Source organism: Oryctolagus cuniculus, chromosome 1 (genome assembly GCF_051225735.1).
Source record: "Oryctolagus cuniculus isolate XC-2025 breed Fujian yellow rabbit chromosome 1, ASM5122573v1, whole genome shotgun sequence".
NCBI lineage: Eukaryota > Metazoa > Chordata > Mammalia > Lagomorpha > Leporidae > Oryctolagus > Oryctolagus cuniculus.
In genome coordinates this window covers 198,282,281-198,300,361 of record NC_142867.1, presented here as the reverse complement: position 1 = coordinate 198,300,361, position 18,081 = coordinate 198,282,281, and the positions used below count along the sequence as shown (strand labels likewise).

Sequence of the window (18,081 nt, the reverse complement as noted above, 5' to 3'; positions counted from 1 at the left end):
GGTAGAACCATGATGATTTTTATTTTCCTTTTTATCTTTTTCTGCATTTACTCAATTTTATATAATTAGCAATATGCCAGCATATATTACTTTTTAAATCTCCAAACAAAATTTTTAACAAGTGTGGCCACTTCTGGTTCAAATAAAAGGAAAATGCCCATAGTTCAATTATTTAAGCACTGTTAAAAACACTGTGGGAATTACAAAGCAACAATATGGAAAGTCTCAATTCTCAAAATACCTGTAATTTGTTGGGAGAAATTTGGTCATGAATACCAAGACAAAGTTAAAGAAAATCCTTTGGGGCCAACATTGTGGCATAGTAGATTAAGCCACCACCTGGAATGTTAGTGTCCCACAAGTGCACCAAGTCTAGTCTGGGCTGCTCTACTTCCCATGTAGCTCCCTACTAATTAATGTGCCTGGGAAAGCAGTAGAAGATGGCCCAAGGAGTTGGGCCCCTGCACTCCCGTTGGAGACCCAGAAGAAGCTTCTGGCTCCTGGTTTCTACCTGGCCCAGCCCAGCAAAGAGTAAACCAGAGGATGGAAACTGGCTCACTCTCTAACTCTTCCCCTTTATCTAACTCTGCCTTTCAAATAAATAAATAAATCTTTAAAAAAAAAAAAAGGAAGGAAGGAAGGAAGGAAAGAAAATATTCCAAGGGGAAGGCGTCTAGCATCAACAGTTAAGCTGTCAGCTGGGACACCCTCGTCCTATACAGCAGTGTCTAGGTTTGAATCCAGACTCTGCTTCTGAACCTAGCTTCTTGCAAATGCATACCCTGGGAAGCAACACATGATGGCTCAAATACTTGGATGCCGGACACCCACACAGGATACCTGAATTAAGATCTGAGCCTCTGGCTTCGGTTTGGCCCAGCCCTGACTGTTGCAGGGATTTGGAGACAGTGAACCAGCAGATAGAAGGTCTGTTTTCCGAGTGAAATGAAAATAAATAAAAATTCAAGTCTAATCACCTATCCAATGGTCAATGTCCCTTTCAGAACATCCTTACCACTTTTTCAATCTCTGTTACAAGGTTAAAAAAAAATCCATTACATTTGTTAAGAACAAACCTAACGGGTAAGGTTCTTTTTATACTAAGCTAAAATCCAATTTCCTCTAAGTTTCAACCACTAGTCTAGTTGTCCCAGTTTGATACTTTCCAGCAACTAGAAAAGATGTTCTATTTTCCACACAACAGAATTTTCAATCATTTTCATCTACTGTTAGGATCCTCTCCCTCTTAAATCTCAGAACTAAACTTCCCGTGTTCTTCAAATGATTTCTACACTCTTCCTTATTCTACTCAATCTCCTCAACGTAATCCAGTTTCTCAATGTGCCTCTTAAAAGGAAATGCCTCAGCTGAACAAAATTCCAGATCTGATCTGACCAGTGCTGTTGCCTCCTTTGTCTGGGCCACGATGAGTATAACAATACAACATCAGTTGCCAGGTAGTGACACAGTTCAAACCACAAGTGCTCGATCACTGTGGACTGAGGAACTTTTTAATTAAAAAAAAAAAAAAAAGACTGTAAGCTAGATAAGAAAGAACATACTTCAGACAAGTGGAAAACACGCAATTTCAATGAGGTGTAAGAACAGAGCAGAGGCAGGAACAAAAGTGCTAGAGCCAAGTATCTGTACAAGGATAGGCAAAAATATAGGGTCAAAAAGGAGAGCTGGGGCCAGAATATTGAGAGGCTTTAACATGCAGGCAGTAAGCCATGATTAAAGGGTTAGACCAAGCAAATGGCTTCTCGAATGAGATGGTTAGGATGATTAAATTAATACCAGTTTGCCGATTTCTACGTCACGTTAACTACGTTTGACTATATGGGAAAAGTTTCTAATTCAATTCTACTCCAGAATGAACCGAAATGGAGTTGTTATACAATACGACTACATACACTGCTTTCAGAATGTGTACATTACTCCTACTACCAAAATACAACGCAAGGAATGTCATTTTAGAAATACGTATTTTTACCCTTTTCCTGTAAGCTTCCTCAGGATGAATACTTCACCATTTAATATGAACACCTACATACAAGGTAGCCATTGTTTCAGTAATTAAAATTATCAAGATCTCTATCAGAGAGACAATGAATGACCTGTTGGTCTCCATTTCTCCAGGTTCAAAAGAGGAGAAATTTGACTAGTATAACATTAAAGGGGAAAGAGGTTAGCCAAATCACAGCATTTCTAAACAAGGAAAGCTACCTGATATTAGAACAAATGAAAACAGCAGCAGCTCTTCTGAAGTTATTTAAATTCAGTTAAATAAGAATTTGATTTAAATGTGCTCCTGGCCTGGAGAGTCTTTCATAAGGACTATCTCTGCAATACACTGTGCCAGCAGAGAATTAAACTGTCCAAGAGACATTGCAAAGCCCACCCTCTCCCAAATCCTGCTACTGAGCAGCAGGGATCTACAGGAATAGATAGATTCCCAGCTGCTGAGAGAAAACGTCTTACTAAAAGCAAGGCAAATTTTTCATTAATGAAAAATCAACCATGAAAGAAGAAACATTGAGTCTCATAATCCCCGGAAATCACCACATCCATTTTAGGTTAATGCAGATTTAACAAAAACAGTGGAAGAGAACACAACAAAGCAGTTGCATTTGCCAGCAGCTGGGGAAACACTGTTATCAGAGCCCTAGACCACAAACAACAAATGCTTCTTACCTGCGCAGCCAAAACAAACACCAACTCTTTATCCAGCACGAGGTGCCAGAAAAAGTTCTGGTGAGAGCTCTAGTGCATAAATACTTTCACAGTGAAGCCGCTTTCCCCCTTCTTGTTCAACACAGACATGACAGACTGTAACTTGAATTTCCCAGGATTGAATCCAAACCCTGCCCCTTCTGATCAGATAAGCCCTATAAAAATCACACTCCTTGCATTCATTCAAAACGAGTTTCTACTATGTCGGGGGCTGGGAATACTACAGAAAACAATAAGAGGCTGCAGTCTCACACACCGCGCCTCATCTTAAACCCCAAAGCTCTTGCTTTAAGATATCTTCTTAGGTGGGTCAAGTGTCCTCAGGGAAAAAAATAATCAATAAAGGCCCTTCCCCTTGAAGGACTGGAATGGAAGTGAAAATAAATCACGCCTCTTACGGTCAGCTCCCAAAGCAGAGAAGCCAAACACACTCTTCCAAGTGGAACAGGAGAATAATCTTCGCCTAGACTACAGCCGGGTTCAGGAAAGGAATGGAAACTAGACGACTGAGAGCTGCAAAACACGAAGGACGCTGGAAGAAGGGATGTGACAGCTGTACCACTAGCGCGATCAAAGAATTTCAAAAAAGAAACTAGCAGCTACAAGCAGACTGCAGTTTTACGGCGCAGGGAGAAGAAAGAAAGGCATGGGAGGTTGCCCACTACCGACAGGCACCAACCTTCCCGGTCTCAGCTCACCCACTCCCACGCGGCTGTGACCCATGCCGGCCAACAGCACTGTCACACGGCTACCACCACGGAGAGGTAAGGGTCCCTGACAGGGGCGTGGGCACATGAGAGTAGGAAAAAAGCTCCTCAAGCGTTTATAAGTGGCTGAACATAATCGCCCTCAAGGCACCGACGGGAAGCGAAGTTCGGGAGAGACGGTAGCCGGAAGCCCACGAGAAGCGTGTGCAAACCCCGCGGCGACCCCTCGCCTCCTACCCGAGTCCGCGCACTCACCGCGCACGCAGAGCAGTGACATGGCCGAGGCGCGGGCCAGCCTCCGCCGCGCCCCAGCCTCGCCGCCGCACCGGGCCGCTCGCTCTTTCCTCTCAGCAGGTGCCGCGGCTGCTCCCGCTACCCGCCCCACGGGTCCGGCCGCTCAGCATGGTCCCAGTCGCAGGCAGCGTCCCTCCGCTCCCTCACACCCTCCCCAATCTCACCGTCCGAGCAAACTCGGGACGGCGGTGAGTACCTGCTGGCAAGCGGGGGACTGGGCGCGGCACCGCGGCGCCATCGCCGGGAGGCAGGAGCGACAGGGACTCCCCCCCCTCCCCTCCACTCCACCCGGGATCAGTGCGAGCGCCTGGGCGGAACCAAGCCGTGGCGCCCCACCCCCTAGCCAATCAACTCACGCCCAGTCCACCGACCCCGCCCCCCACGAGCACGTAGGAGGCGGGGCCCCCTTCCGCTTTCCTTACGTGCGGAACCGAGGCAGCTCCGCCCACTAATAAGGCTCAAAGCGGGGCGGGGCTTTTTCTCACCTGCGTGAGGCGGGAAATGAAGCACTCTGCTCCTCGCACGTGGGTGAGGCTTCCACTCAGTAACAGATTCTTTTCATTGAAGAATTTCCACAGGACTTCCTTAAGGAATCCACTGCTGACAGCTGACAGAGTACTTGACTGTAATAATTTAACAAGGTCGCACCACACAGCCCACAAAGTTAAACATAAAGCATAAAGTCTGGAGACCCCAGTCCTATCTAGACGTTTTCTCATGCTTATTGTATCTCCAATGTCTGGAATAGTGTCTTGTATATAGAGACCAGTTACTGAATGGAGAATGTTGGAGAGATATTTTAATCAGAGGACTTCTGGCAACATGACACAGCACGTGTGAGGAAACAAAAAAAAAAAAAAAAGAGCAGAAAGCAAGAAGATAGACTCCTACAGCATGATGCACAAATCCACCACCACCCCCAAATTATGATTTAATTAGTTTGGGGTAGAGCTCAGAAGTCTGATCTTTTTAAGGTTTCTCAACTAATTCCATTTGTGCTGCCACAATTAGGCACCACCAAACTAGGTGCTTTATAAGGGCCTCATTAGCCCAGCTCAGATTTGCAAGCCCTTAGCCCCTTAGGATTCTGCCTGCCACACTCAGGGTGAGTCTCTCTAACAAGATCATTGCCTTCCAAAAGCAAACCCTGGTTACTATATGATTGCCGTCACTAGAAAAAGTGCTATGACAGAGTGACACTCGAAATGTTATAGCTAGGAGCCTAAGGAAGTAGACAAGAAGAATTTATCTTGCTACTATTTATCCAAATTTGCAGCAATACCCCAAGAAAAAAAAACTTTTTTAAGATTTATTTATTTATTTATTTGAAAGGCAGAGCTACAGAGAAAGAGAGAGAGAAAGAAACGGAGAGAGGTCTTCCATCCATTGGTTCACTTCCCAAATGGCCGCAACAGCTGGAGCTGGGCCAATCTGAAGCCAGGAGCCAGGAGATTCTTCTGGGCCTCCCATGTGGGTCCAGAGACCCAAGCACTTGGGCCATTTTCCACTGCTTTCCCAGGCCATTGTCAGAGAGCTGGATCAGAAGAGAAGCAGCCAAGCACTAACTGGTGCCCATATGGGATCCTGATGCTGCAGGTGGAGACTTAACCTACTATGCCATAGTGCTGCTCCCCACTCCCTAAAAATTTTGAAATCAACTCAGCTAGTCAACAGAGATGCCTCATGCCAAAGACAATAGGCATTCTCCCAGACTGCTGGGGGTTGGGATACCTAGCTATTTAGCCCAAGTGTCCTAAACCACAATAGCAAGGAATTAAAAACAGTTTGAACTTCTGGATTCTGGGACTGAGTTTAGAGACAAGAATAAACAGAGCTCTTATGGAACCAGAGATTCTCCTAGGGATGCAGAGGCCACCCAGTGAAAGATGGAAAGTCATTCTGCATTTAGGAGCAGTTCAGAGCAGCAGGAAATACCCTAATAAAATTATAAAGAGCGTGAACTTTGGAGCCATACAAGATTCAGCTGGTGTATTAACTATTGCTATGTACAGATTACCCGCAAACTCAGTGGTTGATTATCTCACAGTTTCTGTGGGTCAGAATCTGGGCATGGCTTACCTGGATCCTCTAGTTCAGAATTTCTCACTAGCTTCCAAGTGTCAGCTGGACTGGAAAAGGACCCACATCCACACTCACTCATGTGATGGTTGGCAGGGCTCAATTCCTCCTTGGCTTTCGGACTGAGAGCCTCAGTTCCTTGTCATATGGGCCTCTCTAACACAGCAGCTTGTTTCAAGGAAACAGGAAAGCTAAGGAAGCAATAGAATCTGCCACCAAAATAGAAGTCACAATCTTTTGTATCCTAATCACAGAAGCCACATCCCCTCCCTTTTACTGCATTCTCTTTATCAGAAGCAAATCACTCTCGAGGGAAGGGAATGACACAAGTGCATGAATACTACCAGGAGGCAGGATCTTTGGAGGGGCATCTTAGAAATCTTTCTGTAGAGGCAAGCATAGTGCAACAGAAGGTGCCACTTGGGACATCTGCATGTGTGTTCGAGTCCCAGCTACTCTGCTTCCAATCCTGCTTCCTGGTAATGTGCCTAGGAGGCAGCAGATGATAAGCCAAGTACCCGTCACCCACATAGAAAGTCCAAATGGAGTTCCCAGCTCCTGGCTTTGGCCTGGCCCAGCCCTGGTTTTTGCAGGCACTTGGGGAGTGCACCGGCAGATGGAAGATCTCAGTCTTTCTCTCTGTGTCTCCCTCTGTCTGTCACCCTGACTTTCAAACAAAGTTAAGAACAAAAGAAGGATGGAAGCAAGGAAAGAAATCTTACCACCATACCTAGATTTGAGTCCTAACTCTGGAACCTGTGACATTGAGTAAGTTATATTGTCTCAACTTCTCAGGCAGTAATAATGTTATCTACTTCATAGGATGGCTTTGAAGATTAAAAGAGTCAATTTATTTAAATTACTTGGTATGTACTAAAAACTCAACACATGTTGGTTATTCCTCAGGTTGTAGACACTAGAGGGAAATGTATCTCAGAGGTGAAAATGGGCCAAGCAGAGCAAGAGTCACTGTCTGAAGGTGATGCAGGCTCCATGGTAGCATAGTTTCCCAGTTAAAAGGAAAAATCCACAGGAAGAAACAAGGTGTTCTTCAGGCGCTTGACAACACCCGTTACACTCATCAGCATGCTAAGTGTATCTTTAGGAGCAACTTAGACAGTGATAGCAACACAGAGCGTCCCTGGCCCATGGTCATTAGTTATTCCAATACAGTACAGGGAAGTTCTTCAGCATTTGAAATTTCACCTTCAAATATAGCTGACAGGTGCTGGCACTGTGGCATAGCAGGTAAAACCACTGCCTGCAATGCCAGCATCTGACATGGGCACTGGTTCAAATCCCAGCTGCCCTGCTTCTGATCCAGCTCCCTACTAATGGCCTGCGAAAAGCAGAAGATGGCCCAAGTATTTGGGCCTCTGCCCCCGTGTGGGAGACGCAGATAAAAGTCCTGGCTTTGGCTTGGCCCAGAGGATGGAAGATGTATCTCTCTCTCTCTATATATATATATATATTTATGTGTGTGTGTGTGTGTGTGTGTGTGTATCTTTCTCTCTGCAATTAGGACTTTCAAGTGAATAAGCAAAACTTAAAAAAAAAAAAAAAAAGACTTAGTTGACAGGAAGCTGAGAGCTAGGATTCTGAGACCAGAAAATGCAAAGGGGAAGAGGGATCCAGGAAACTGGATAATGAAGGGAATCCTAAAATCTCAAGAGAAAAAGGCCAAACACCCAGAGTCGACCCAATTGCTAGTTTTGGGGGAGCTCCAGACTAGGGTAAGAATTCTCTCACAACAGAACAAACACCCTCTATCAACTTTACAGCTTTAAAGAAAAAAATGTATGGAGCCAGTGTTGTGTTGTAGCAGGTAAAGCTGCTGCCTGCAACTTTGGCATCCCATACAGGAGCCAGTTCATATCCCGGCTGCTCCACTTGCTATCCAACTTCATGCTAATAGCTTAGGAAAAACAATTAAAGATGGCCCAAGTACTTGAGCCCCTGCACCCTGTGGAAGACTCAGATGGACGTCCTGCCTCGTGTTGTGGCCGTTTAGGGAGTGAACTAGTGAATGGAAAATCTCTCTCTCTCTCTCTCTCTCTCCACATTTAAAATGAATAAACGCTTCTTTTTTAAAACAATGTATTTATTTATTTGAGAGGCAGAGCTACAGAGAGAGATCTTCCATCTGCTGGTTCACTCCCCAAATGGCGGCAACTGCCAGAGCTGTGCCCATCTGAAGCCAGGAGCCAGGAGCTTCTTCTAGGTCTCCAAGGTGGGTGCGGGCACTTGGGCCATCTTCTATTGCTTTCCCAGGCCATCAGCAGGGAGCTGTATCAGAAATGGAGCAGCCAAGACTCAAACTTACACCCATATAGAATACCAGCACCACAGGCGGGTGCTGAATCTACTACACCACAGTGCTGGCCCCTGAGTAAACATATCTTAAAAAGGGGGGGGGGGGGGACAAAGCAACAGAAACAGAGAGAGAGAGAGAGAGAGATCTTCTATCTGCTGGTTCACTCCCCAAATTCCCCCGTCAGCAGGGGCTGGACCAGGCCAAAGACAACAGCTCCATCCGCAGGGACTCAGTTACTCAAGCCATTCTCCATTGCCTTTCCAGGATCAATAGCAGACAGCTGGGTTGCAAGCAGAGTATCTGAGATTTGAACTTCACTCCAAAGTGGGATACAGGTACCGCAAGTACCTATACCATGGAGCTGGCACTGTGGCGCAGCAGACTAAAGCCACGGCCCGCAGTGCCGGCATCCCCTATGGGCACCGGTTCAAGTTTCGGCTGCTCCACTTCTGATCCAGCTCTCTGCTATGGCCTGAGAAAGTAGTAGAAGATGGCCCAAGTCCTTGGGCTCCTGCACCCATGTTGGAGACCTGGAAGAAGCTCCTGGCTCCTTGCTTCGGATCGGCACAGCTCTGGCCGTTGCGGTCAACTAGGGAGTGAACCAGTGGATGGAAGACCTCTCTCTCTCTTTCTCTCTCTCTCTCTCTCTCTCTGCCTCTCCTTCTCTCTCTGTGTATCTCTGACTTTCAAGTAAATACATCTAAAAAAAGAAAGAAAGAAAGAAAGAAAGAAAGAAAGAAAGAAAGAAAGAAAGAAAGAAAGAACGAACTGTTGGGGAATAGTCCGCAGTGGCATCGCTAGGTGGAGGTTTTTAGTTTCAGTTTTGACGGGGGGGGGGGGGGGGGGGGGGGTGTTTCCAATGGGCGGGGCGCTTCAAAGGTGGAGGGATCGAGGTCACAGTAAACAACAAGATGGCGCCAGGAACCCCCCCCCCCACAGTGAGTCTGCCGTCTGCCTGCCTGCCTGCTGCGTGACACCTCACCTGATTGGCCAAAGGACGCGTGCCCTTCACGTGAACAGAGACCGGATTGGTGTGCCTGATGCATGGACTCCAGCTTGCTTCTGATTGGTCACATATTGTATATAAGCCGCGGGTGTGAGGAGGAAGCTCTCTCTCTCTCCTCTCCTTTCCTCCTTCCTTTGTACCTCTGTCACGTCTACTTTCTCTAATAAAAAGTCTACTGAAGACCGATAAGCGTCGTTCGTTCTTTTCTCGCCCGAGAAACCATTGTCGCGGGCCCTGGGTTGAGTCTGCTGGCCAGACTCTCCGAGACACTCGCGGCACAGAACAGGGTGAAAAGGGCTTTCCTAGATTAAACAGGATATGAAACATATGTAGAAAGGAAGAAAGGGAAAGTATAGGTTTGGGGAGGAAGATAAGTTTCCTTTTTGGTCACGCATATTAAGTTTGAGATGGCATGGAATATCCTTGCAGGTATACCTATTTGATAGCCAGTGATGCACAACTGGACCCAGAGAGATAGGAATTTCAACCAATAAAAGTGCAACTATGTTAATCCCCATTTCGTTGATTAAAAAAAATTAAGGCATAGGCCGGTGCCACGGCTCAATAGGCCAATCCTCCACCTGCAGCGCCAGCTGGTCGGGGCGCCGGATTCTGTCCCGATTGCTCCTCTTCCTGTCCAGCTCTCTGCTATGGCCTAGGAGTGCAGTGGAGGATGGCCTAAGTCTTTGGGCCCTGCACCCGCATGGGAGACCAACCTGGCTCCTGGTTTCGGATCAGCGCAGTGTGCCAGCCGCAGCGGCCATTGTGGGGTGAACCAACAGAAAACGGAAGATCTTTCTCTCTCTCTCTCTCTCTCTCTCTCTCACTGTCCACTCTGCTCCACTCTGCCTGTTTAAAAAAATAAATAAATAAATAAAAGCACAATCTGAATACAAACCCAGCAGTATCACTCACCAGAGCTCAAGCAATTGGCCATAATGCCTTTTTTTTTAAGATTTTATTTATTTAAGAGATAGAGTTACAGACAGTGAAGAGAGAAACAGAGAGAAAGGTCTTCCTTCCATTGGTTCACCCCCCAAATGGCCACTACAGCCAGAACTATGCCGATCCGAAGCCAGGAGCCAGGTGCTTCCTTCTGGTCTCCCACACAGGTGCAGGAGCCCAAGCACTTGGGCCATCCTCCACTGCCCTCCCAGGCCACAGCAGAGAGCTGGACTGGAAGAGGAGCAACCGGAACTAGAACCCAGCACCCATATGGGATGCCAGCACCTCAGGCGGAGGATTAACCAAGTGAACCACGACGCTGGCCCCCATAATGCCTTTCAAGTACTAATAGAACCTAGCAGAGACTGTGGGTAGAATTAGGATAGTTTTCCCAAAGGAAGTAGAACGTGGAGGGGATGGATCTCAAAGGATGACTAGGACTGGACATGAAAAGATGGAAGGCAGGGTGTGCCATACACAGAGAATAAATAGCCTGAGCAAATAAGGAAATAAAAGCATAGAACCTGTGCAGGTATTTAAGAGTATGTTATAAAAAATTTGAGGGTTGGAGCCATAAGGTTGCTAGGAAGACTTCAGAAGGAGAACAGATGTCAGCTTGTAGAGAACACCTACTTTTAAGAGACAGGAGGGGAGCTGTCATTGTGGCACAGTGGGTAAAGCTGCCGCCTGCAATGCAGGATCCCCCATGGGCACTGGTTAGAGTCCAGCTGCTCCACTTCTGATCCAGCTTCCTGCTAATGGCCTGGAAAAAACAGCAGAAGATGGCCCAAGTGCTTGGGCCCTGCCACCCACGTGGGAGAACTGGATGAAGCTCTGGGCTTCAGGCTTCAGCCTGGCCCAGACCCAGCAATTGCAGCCATCTGAGGAGTGAACCAGAGGATGGAAGTCTCTCTGTCTCTCCCTCTTTCTCTCTAACTCTGACTTTAAAATACATTAATAAATCTTTTTAAAAAATAAAAAGACAGGAGGAAGAAAAGGAGACAGGGCTGGCACTGTGGTGCAGTAAGTTAATCCTCCACCTACGAGGCTGGCATCCCATACAGGTGCCGGTCCTAGTCCCAGTTGCTCCTCTTCTGATCCAGCCCTCTGCTATGCCCTGGGAAAGCAGTGGAAGATGGCCCAACCACTTGGACCCCACCCCTACGTGGGAGACCCAGAAGAAGCTCCTGGCTCCTGGCTTTGGATCAGCTCAGCTCTGGCCGTTGCGGCCATCTGGGGAGTGAACCAGCAGATGGAAGACCCCTTTCTCTCTGTCTTTCCCTCTCACTGTCTGTAACTCTGACTCTCAAATAAATAACCAAAGTCTTAAAAAAAAAAAAAAAAAAAGAGGGGCTGGTGCTGTGGCACAGTTGGTTAATGCCCTGGCCTGAAGCACTGGCATCCCATATGGGCACCCTGCTCCACTTCCAATCCAGCTCTCTGCTGTGGCCTGGGAAAGCAGTAGAAGATGGCCTAAGTGCTTGGGCCCCTGCACCCACGTGGGAGACCCGGAAGAAGCTCTTGCTCCTGGCTTCGAATCGGCACAGCTCCGGCTATTGGAGCCATTTGGGGAGTGAACCATCGGATGGAAGACCTCTCTCTCTCTCTGCCTCTCCTCTCTCTGTGTAATTCTGACTTTCAAATAAATAAATAAATCTTTTAAAAAAGAAAAGAAAAGATTACTGTTAGAATGGAAGAAAGAAAGAGAGAGGAGAGAGGGAGGGAGGGAGGAAGGAAGGAAGGAAAAGAAAAGGAAGGGTCAGAGAGAAAAACAAGACACACAAATGACTTTCCTTGAAGACAGGTATAATAGATGTATTTTCTTCAAATTACAAACATTATCTTATTGAAGGGTAATTGAACATTTATCTACTCTAAACTCAGAGCTCCTGAAAAGCAATGGACATTTTTTTCTCTATCCTTAAGACATAGTACAACACCTGGCACATTGATTCATGAACAAAAATGATTTGTTGATGAATTAAATAAATGAGTGAATTAATGAATAAGAATGTTTTAAGAACTGGTTACTAGGGGCCAGCTCTGTGGTATAGTGGGTAAAGCCGCCGCCTAAGATGTCAACATCCCATATGGGCACCGGTTTGAGACCTGGTTGCTCCACTTCCAATCCAGCTCTCTGCTGTGGCCTGGGGAAGTCCTTGGGCCCCTGCACCCACATGGGAGACCTAGAGGAGGCTCCTGGCTCCTGGCTTCAGATCAGCAAAGCTCCAACAGTCATGGCCAATTGAGGAGTGAACCAGCAATGGAAGACTTCTCTCTCTCACTCTCTCTCTCTCTCTCTCTCCCTCCCTCTCTCGCTGCCTCTGTCTCTCTGTAACTCTGCCTTTCAAATAAATAAAATAAATCTTAAAAAAAAAAGAATTAGGGCCGGCGCCACGGCTCAATAGGCTAATCCTCCGCCTAGCGGCGCCGGCACACTGGGTTCTAGTCCCGGTCGGGGCATCGGATCCTGTCCCGGTTGCCCCTCTTCCAGGCCAGCCCTCTGCTGTGGCCCGGGAGTGCAGTGGAGGATGGCCCAAGTGCTTGGGCCCTGCACCCCATGGGAGACCAGGAGAAGTACCTGGCTCCTGCCATCGGATGAGCGCGGTGCACCAGCCGCAGCGCGCCAGCCGTGGCGGCCATTGGAGGGTGAACCAACGGCAAAAGGAAGACCTTTCTCTCTGTCTCTCTCTCACTGTCCACTCTGCCTGTCAAAAAAAAAAAAAAAAAAAAGAATTAGTTACTAGGGCAATAGTTGTGGAGCAGCAGATTAAGCTGTTACTTGGAATACCTGCAACCCATATCAGAGTGCCTGGTTTGAGTCCTGACTATGCCAGTTCCCATCCAGTGCCCTGCTAATGCACATCCTGGGAAGCAACATATGATGGCTAAGTTCTTGGGTCCCTGCCACCCACACAGGAGACCTAGATTGAGTTCTGGGCCCCTAATTTCAGCCTGGTCCCAGGACTGAATGTTGTAAACATATGGAGAGTGATCCAGCAGATGGAAGATTCTCTCTCTCTCTCTCTCTCTCTCTCTGCCTTTCAAATAATTAAAAATAAACATTAAAAAAAAAAAAAAAAGAATTGGTTACTGTTGGGGCTTCCAATCCAGCTTCCTGCTATTATGCACCCTGGAGGCAGAAGGTGATATTGCAAGTACTTGGGTCCCTGCCACCCATATAGGAGCCTCATATGGAGTTCTGGGCTGCTGGTGTTGGCCTCACCCAACCCTAGCTGTTGCAGGAATTTGGGGATTAAATCAGTGAGTGGACAGTGTTTCTCTTTCTCTCTCTCCCTCTCTCTCTTGTTCACTCTTTCAAGTTGAAAAAAAATTATTACTGTTAAAGACAAGCAAAGTAGTAATGACAGACTTAAATCAGCAATATACTATTGCAATAGGGGAAAAGTACAACATGAACTGAACTCCAATTTGTACAGTGGAAACTAGGCCTTTAAAAGAGAGAATGAAATCGCTTCTCGGCCTTTTGACTAAGATCAAGTGTGAAGAAAGGATGATAAATGGAGGATGAGCAGCCAGCATGTGGCCCCGCAGGTTAAGCTGCCACTTGCAATGCTGGCATCCTATGTTGGAGTGCTGGCTGGAGTCACAGCTGCTCTGCTTCCCATCCAGCTTCCTGTTAATGCACCTGAGAAAGCAACGGAAGGAGTCCAAGTAGTTGGGTCCCTGCCACCCGTGTGGGAGACCTAGAAGGACTTCCTGATTCCTGACAGATTCTTGATTCCTCACATGAATGTGGCCTATTTCAACCATTTGGGGAATAAACTGGTGAATAGGAACATCTCTCTGTCTTTCCCTTTTTCCCTATCATTCTACCTTTCAAATAAGTAAATCTTTTTTTTTTTTAACTTTTTTTTCTTTGACAGACAGAGTGGACAGTGAGAGAGAGAGACAGAGAGAAAGGTCTTCCTTTTCCGTTGGTTCACCCCACAATGGCCGCTGCGGCTGGCACACCGCGCTGATCTGAAGGCAGGAGCCAGGTACTTATCCTGGTCTCCCATGGGGTGCAGGGCCCAAGGACTTGGGCCATCCTCCACTGCACTCCCAGGCCACAGCAGAGAGCTGGACTGGAAGAGGAGCAGCATGGACAGAATCCGGCACCCCGACCAGGACTAGAACCTGGTGTACCGGCGCCGCAAGGCAGAGGATTAGCCTAGTGAGCCGCAGCACTGGCCATCAAATAAGTAAATCTTAAAAAGTAAATAAATTGGGGCTGGTATTGTGGCATAGCAGGTAAAGCCTCCACTTGCGACACCGGCCTCCCATGTGAGCACCAGTTTGAGTCCTGGCTGCTCCACTTCCAATCCAGCTCCCTGCTAATGGCCTGGGAAAAACAGAAAATGGCCCAAGTTTTTGGGCCCCTGCCACCCACGTAGGAGACCCAGATGAAGCTCCTGGCTTCGGCCTGGCCCAGCCCTGGCCATTGCAACCATTTGGGGAATAAACCAGTGGATAGTAGATTCTCTGTCTTTCCCTCTGTCTCTGTAATTCGGACTTTCAAAATAAGTAAATAAATATTTAAAAAATAAATAAATAGAAGTACTCTGACCCTTCTCTTCTTAGCATCCTAAAGGCAGGAGATAAAATGAAAAGACCCATTTGGAAGATGTCCTTCTTATACCAGAAGGAAAATACCATTCTAATCATCAAGGATGAGAAGTTGAGGCCAAGGAAATACATGCAAATAAATCTTAGTCCACTAACCCTTATCTTCCTGGTCACTTCTCCCCCTAATCAACTACCCTAGCCCCAGCCCCTGGGCCTGGAAACGTCTTTACAGTTTCCTATTCTTTGATGCCTGGCTCCAGCCATATCTTTGGGTCTTCACATCCTTATAAAGGCTTCCATGTCATGTAAACTTACATTGAAAGTGTATGAGTTGTTTTTCCCTGATAATCTGTCTTATGTCTATTTTTCTTAGGCCCAGCCAAAAACCCTACCATGGTAGAGATAAAATTTGGCTTCCCCTACATTTAACTGGCGTTTATCAAAGTTAGACTCCTACCCTCCCACAAAGACTGGAAGACAGAGGCTTTATCTTGAGCTGTGGCTTGAGACAACCAGTAAATCCTTCTGAAAGCTTTGAGTTTTCTCAGGCAGATACTTTAAGGGTAACAGGGTCATACTAGGGAGACAGCTGAGTTGTTGGAAATTAAGTCGGTGTTTGTTCAAGTCTTCACAGGCCAAGAATGGAGTGCTCAGAGAAGTCTGGCTAGGATTTAATAAGGAGAGACTCTTTATCATCAGTAAATACCGCTGAGTGCTGCCAAGATTTCTAATTAACAATTTTACTGAGGTATAATTTATATATCATAAAATTTATCTTAAGTGTATAGTTCAATGATTTTCAGTAAATTTACAGAGTTGTACAACCATCACTACAATTCAATTTCTACATATATTTGATAGAAATATGCATACATCAATTCACTATTTTTTTTAATTCATAATAAAAGTAAGACCTACTTGGGTTATTGGTTACTTCTAGTAATGGTAGGTAAAGAGAGAGAGAGAGAAGGGAATAAGATTAGAGAGAAGTGTATACAAGGACTTCAACTTTATCTGAAATACTAATTTCTTTAAAACAGAATTCGAGCTGTCTCCTATGTGGGTGCAGGGGCCCAAGGACTTGGGCCATCTTCTACTGTTTTCCCAGGCCACAGCAGAGAGCTGGATTGGAAGAGGAGCAGCCAGGACTAGAACCAGTGCCCATATGGGATGCCAGCGCCACAGGCAGATGATTAACCCACTGTGCCATGGGCCAGGCCACAGTTACTTTACTTTTGATCCAGTTTCCTGTTAATGTGCCTTGGAAAGCAGCAGAAGGTGGCCCAAGTGCTGGGGCCCCTGCCACTCACGTGGGAGACCTGAATGGAGTTCTGGGCTCCTGGCTTCAGCCTGGCCCAACCCTGGTTTTTGTGGCTATTTGAAGAGTAAACCAGCAAATGATAGATCTCTCTCTCTCTCTCTCTCTCTCTCTCTCATAACTCTTCCTTTCAAATACATAAAATAAATATTTAAAATATAATAATAAATAAAAGAGAATTTGAAGCAAATGTGGTAAAATATTTAGATAAGACTGTTAAGAATATATTTGTTTAGTATTTTAGTATTCTTTATAATTTTATGTATGCTTAAAATGTTTCATAAAGTTCTTAAATTTTGTAGAATACTCAGAATGTTTACACATATAATTTTTTAAAAGATTTATTTATTTGTTTGAAAGGCAGAGAAAAAGAGAGAGAGAGAAGTCTTCCATTCACTGGTTCACTCCCCAAATGGTTGCAACAGCCAGAGCTGGGCCAGTCCGAAGTCAAAAGCCAGGAGCCAGGAGCCTCTTCTGGGGTCTCCCACGTGGGTGCAGGGGCCCAAACACCTGGGCCATTCCTCTACTGCTTTCTCAGGCCATAGCAGAGAGATGGATTGGATGTGGAGCAGCCAGGAATCAAACTGGCACCCATATGGGATGCTGGCATTTCAGGCAGCAGCTACATCCACTATGCCACAGTGCTAGCCCCTGCTATAATTATTATGTCAATTACAACTTTTAATATTAAAAATTGTATGCATATTATAAATATTATACACATTTAAATATATAAAATACAAATCAAATAAATGAGAGTCAGACAAGATAAATGCAACCTCAAAACTAAAAGATTGCAATGCAATATATAGAGTATAATGCCAATAGTGTATGTATATGTGAATATACCACATATATACAGACATAAACAGAACAATATGATGTGATGGAAGTGGCACTTTATCTCTGAGGTAGAAACAGTCTAATCAGGAGAGAAACATCAGACAAATGGCAACTGGGAGATGGTGCTGTGGTGTAGCAGGTAAAGTTTCTGTCTACAGGGTCAGCAGCCCATATGAACACCAGTTCAAGTCCCATCTGCTCCACTTCAGATCCAGCTCCCTGCTAAGGTGCCTAGGAAAGCAGCAGGAGATGGCCCAAGTCCTTGGGTCCCTGAACCTATGTAGGAGCCCCCAGAAGAAGCTCCTGGCTCCTGGCTTCGGCCTGGCCCTGCACTGGCCATTGCGACCATGTAGGGAGTGAACCAGTGGATGGAAGATCTCTCTCTCTCTCTCACTGTGGTTTTCAAATAAATAAAGAAATATTCTTAAAAAATTATTCAACTCACTAGGCTAATCCTCCACCTTGCAGCGCTGGCACACCGGGTTCTAGTCCTGGTCGGGGCGCTGAATTCTGTCCCGGTTGCCCCTCTTCCAGGCCAGCTCTCTGCTGTGGCCAGGGAGTGCAGTGGAGGATGGCCCAAGTACTTGGGCCCTGCACCCCATGGGAGACCAGGATAAGTACCTGGCTCCTGTCATCGGATCAGCGCGGTGCACCGGCTGCAGCGCGCCGGCCGCGGCGGCCATTGGAGGGTGAACCAACGGCAAAAGGAAGACCTTTCTCTCTGTCTCTCTCTCTCTCACTGTCCACTCTGCCTGTCAAAAAAAAAATTATTCAAGATACCTCACCAAGGATGGGCATTTGGCACAGCAGTTAGGACATCACTTAGGATACCTGCATCCCATGTGGGAGTGCCTGGTTCATGTCCCACTTCCAGTCCCAATCCAGCTTGTTGCTCATGTTCACAAGGGAGATCTGGATTGAGTTCCAAGCTCCTGACTTTGGTCTGCCCATTCCTGACTGAGGCAGGCACTTGGGGAGTGAGCCAGAGGGTGGGAGGTTCTGTGTGTGTGTGTGTGTGTGTGTGTGTTTCAGACAAAATAAAAGAGGGGAAAAACTGACTAGTTCTGTTCAAAACTGTCAAGGTCACCAAAAACATGGGAGTTTATCACAGCCAAAGAGACTTGCTGACTAAATGTAATGTTCTAGGCTGAGTGGAATCTTGGAACAGAGCAAGGATGCAAGGTCACAACTAATGAATCTCACTAAAGTGTGGTCTTTAATCAATGATGATGTATTAGTGTCAGTTCATTAATTGTAGCAAGTGAACCATATA

General features: G+C 46.3%; 1 protein-coding gene across 19 annotated transcripts in view; it reads right to left on the bottom strand.

Annotated features, from left to right (window-relative positions):
- Positions 1–18,081, bottom strand: part of UNC13B (unc-13 homolog B) — a 267,751-nt gene that overhangs the window by 248,182 nt on the left and 1,488 nt on the right. For 5 of the 19 annotated variants that reach the window (XM_089300152.1, XM_017340137.4, XM_089300220.1 and 2 more), the window contains exon 1: positions 3,696–4,041. The exons of 3 other annotated variants lie outside the window; for them this stretch is intronic. In XM_089300152.1, the coding sequence (XP_089156278.1) occupies positions 3,696–3,717 (22 nt within the window). In that variant the 5' untranslated portion in view covers positions 3,718–4,041. Of the gene's footprint in view, positions 1–3,695; positions 4,042–4,219; positions 4,358–9,849; positions 9,983–18,081 lie in introns of those variants that run through there. 11 more of the 19 variants (XM_089300179.1, XM_089300189.1, XM_089300205.1 and 8 more) reach the window with 8 other exon arrangements.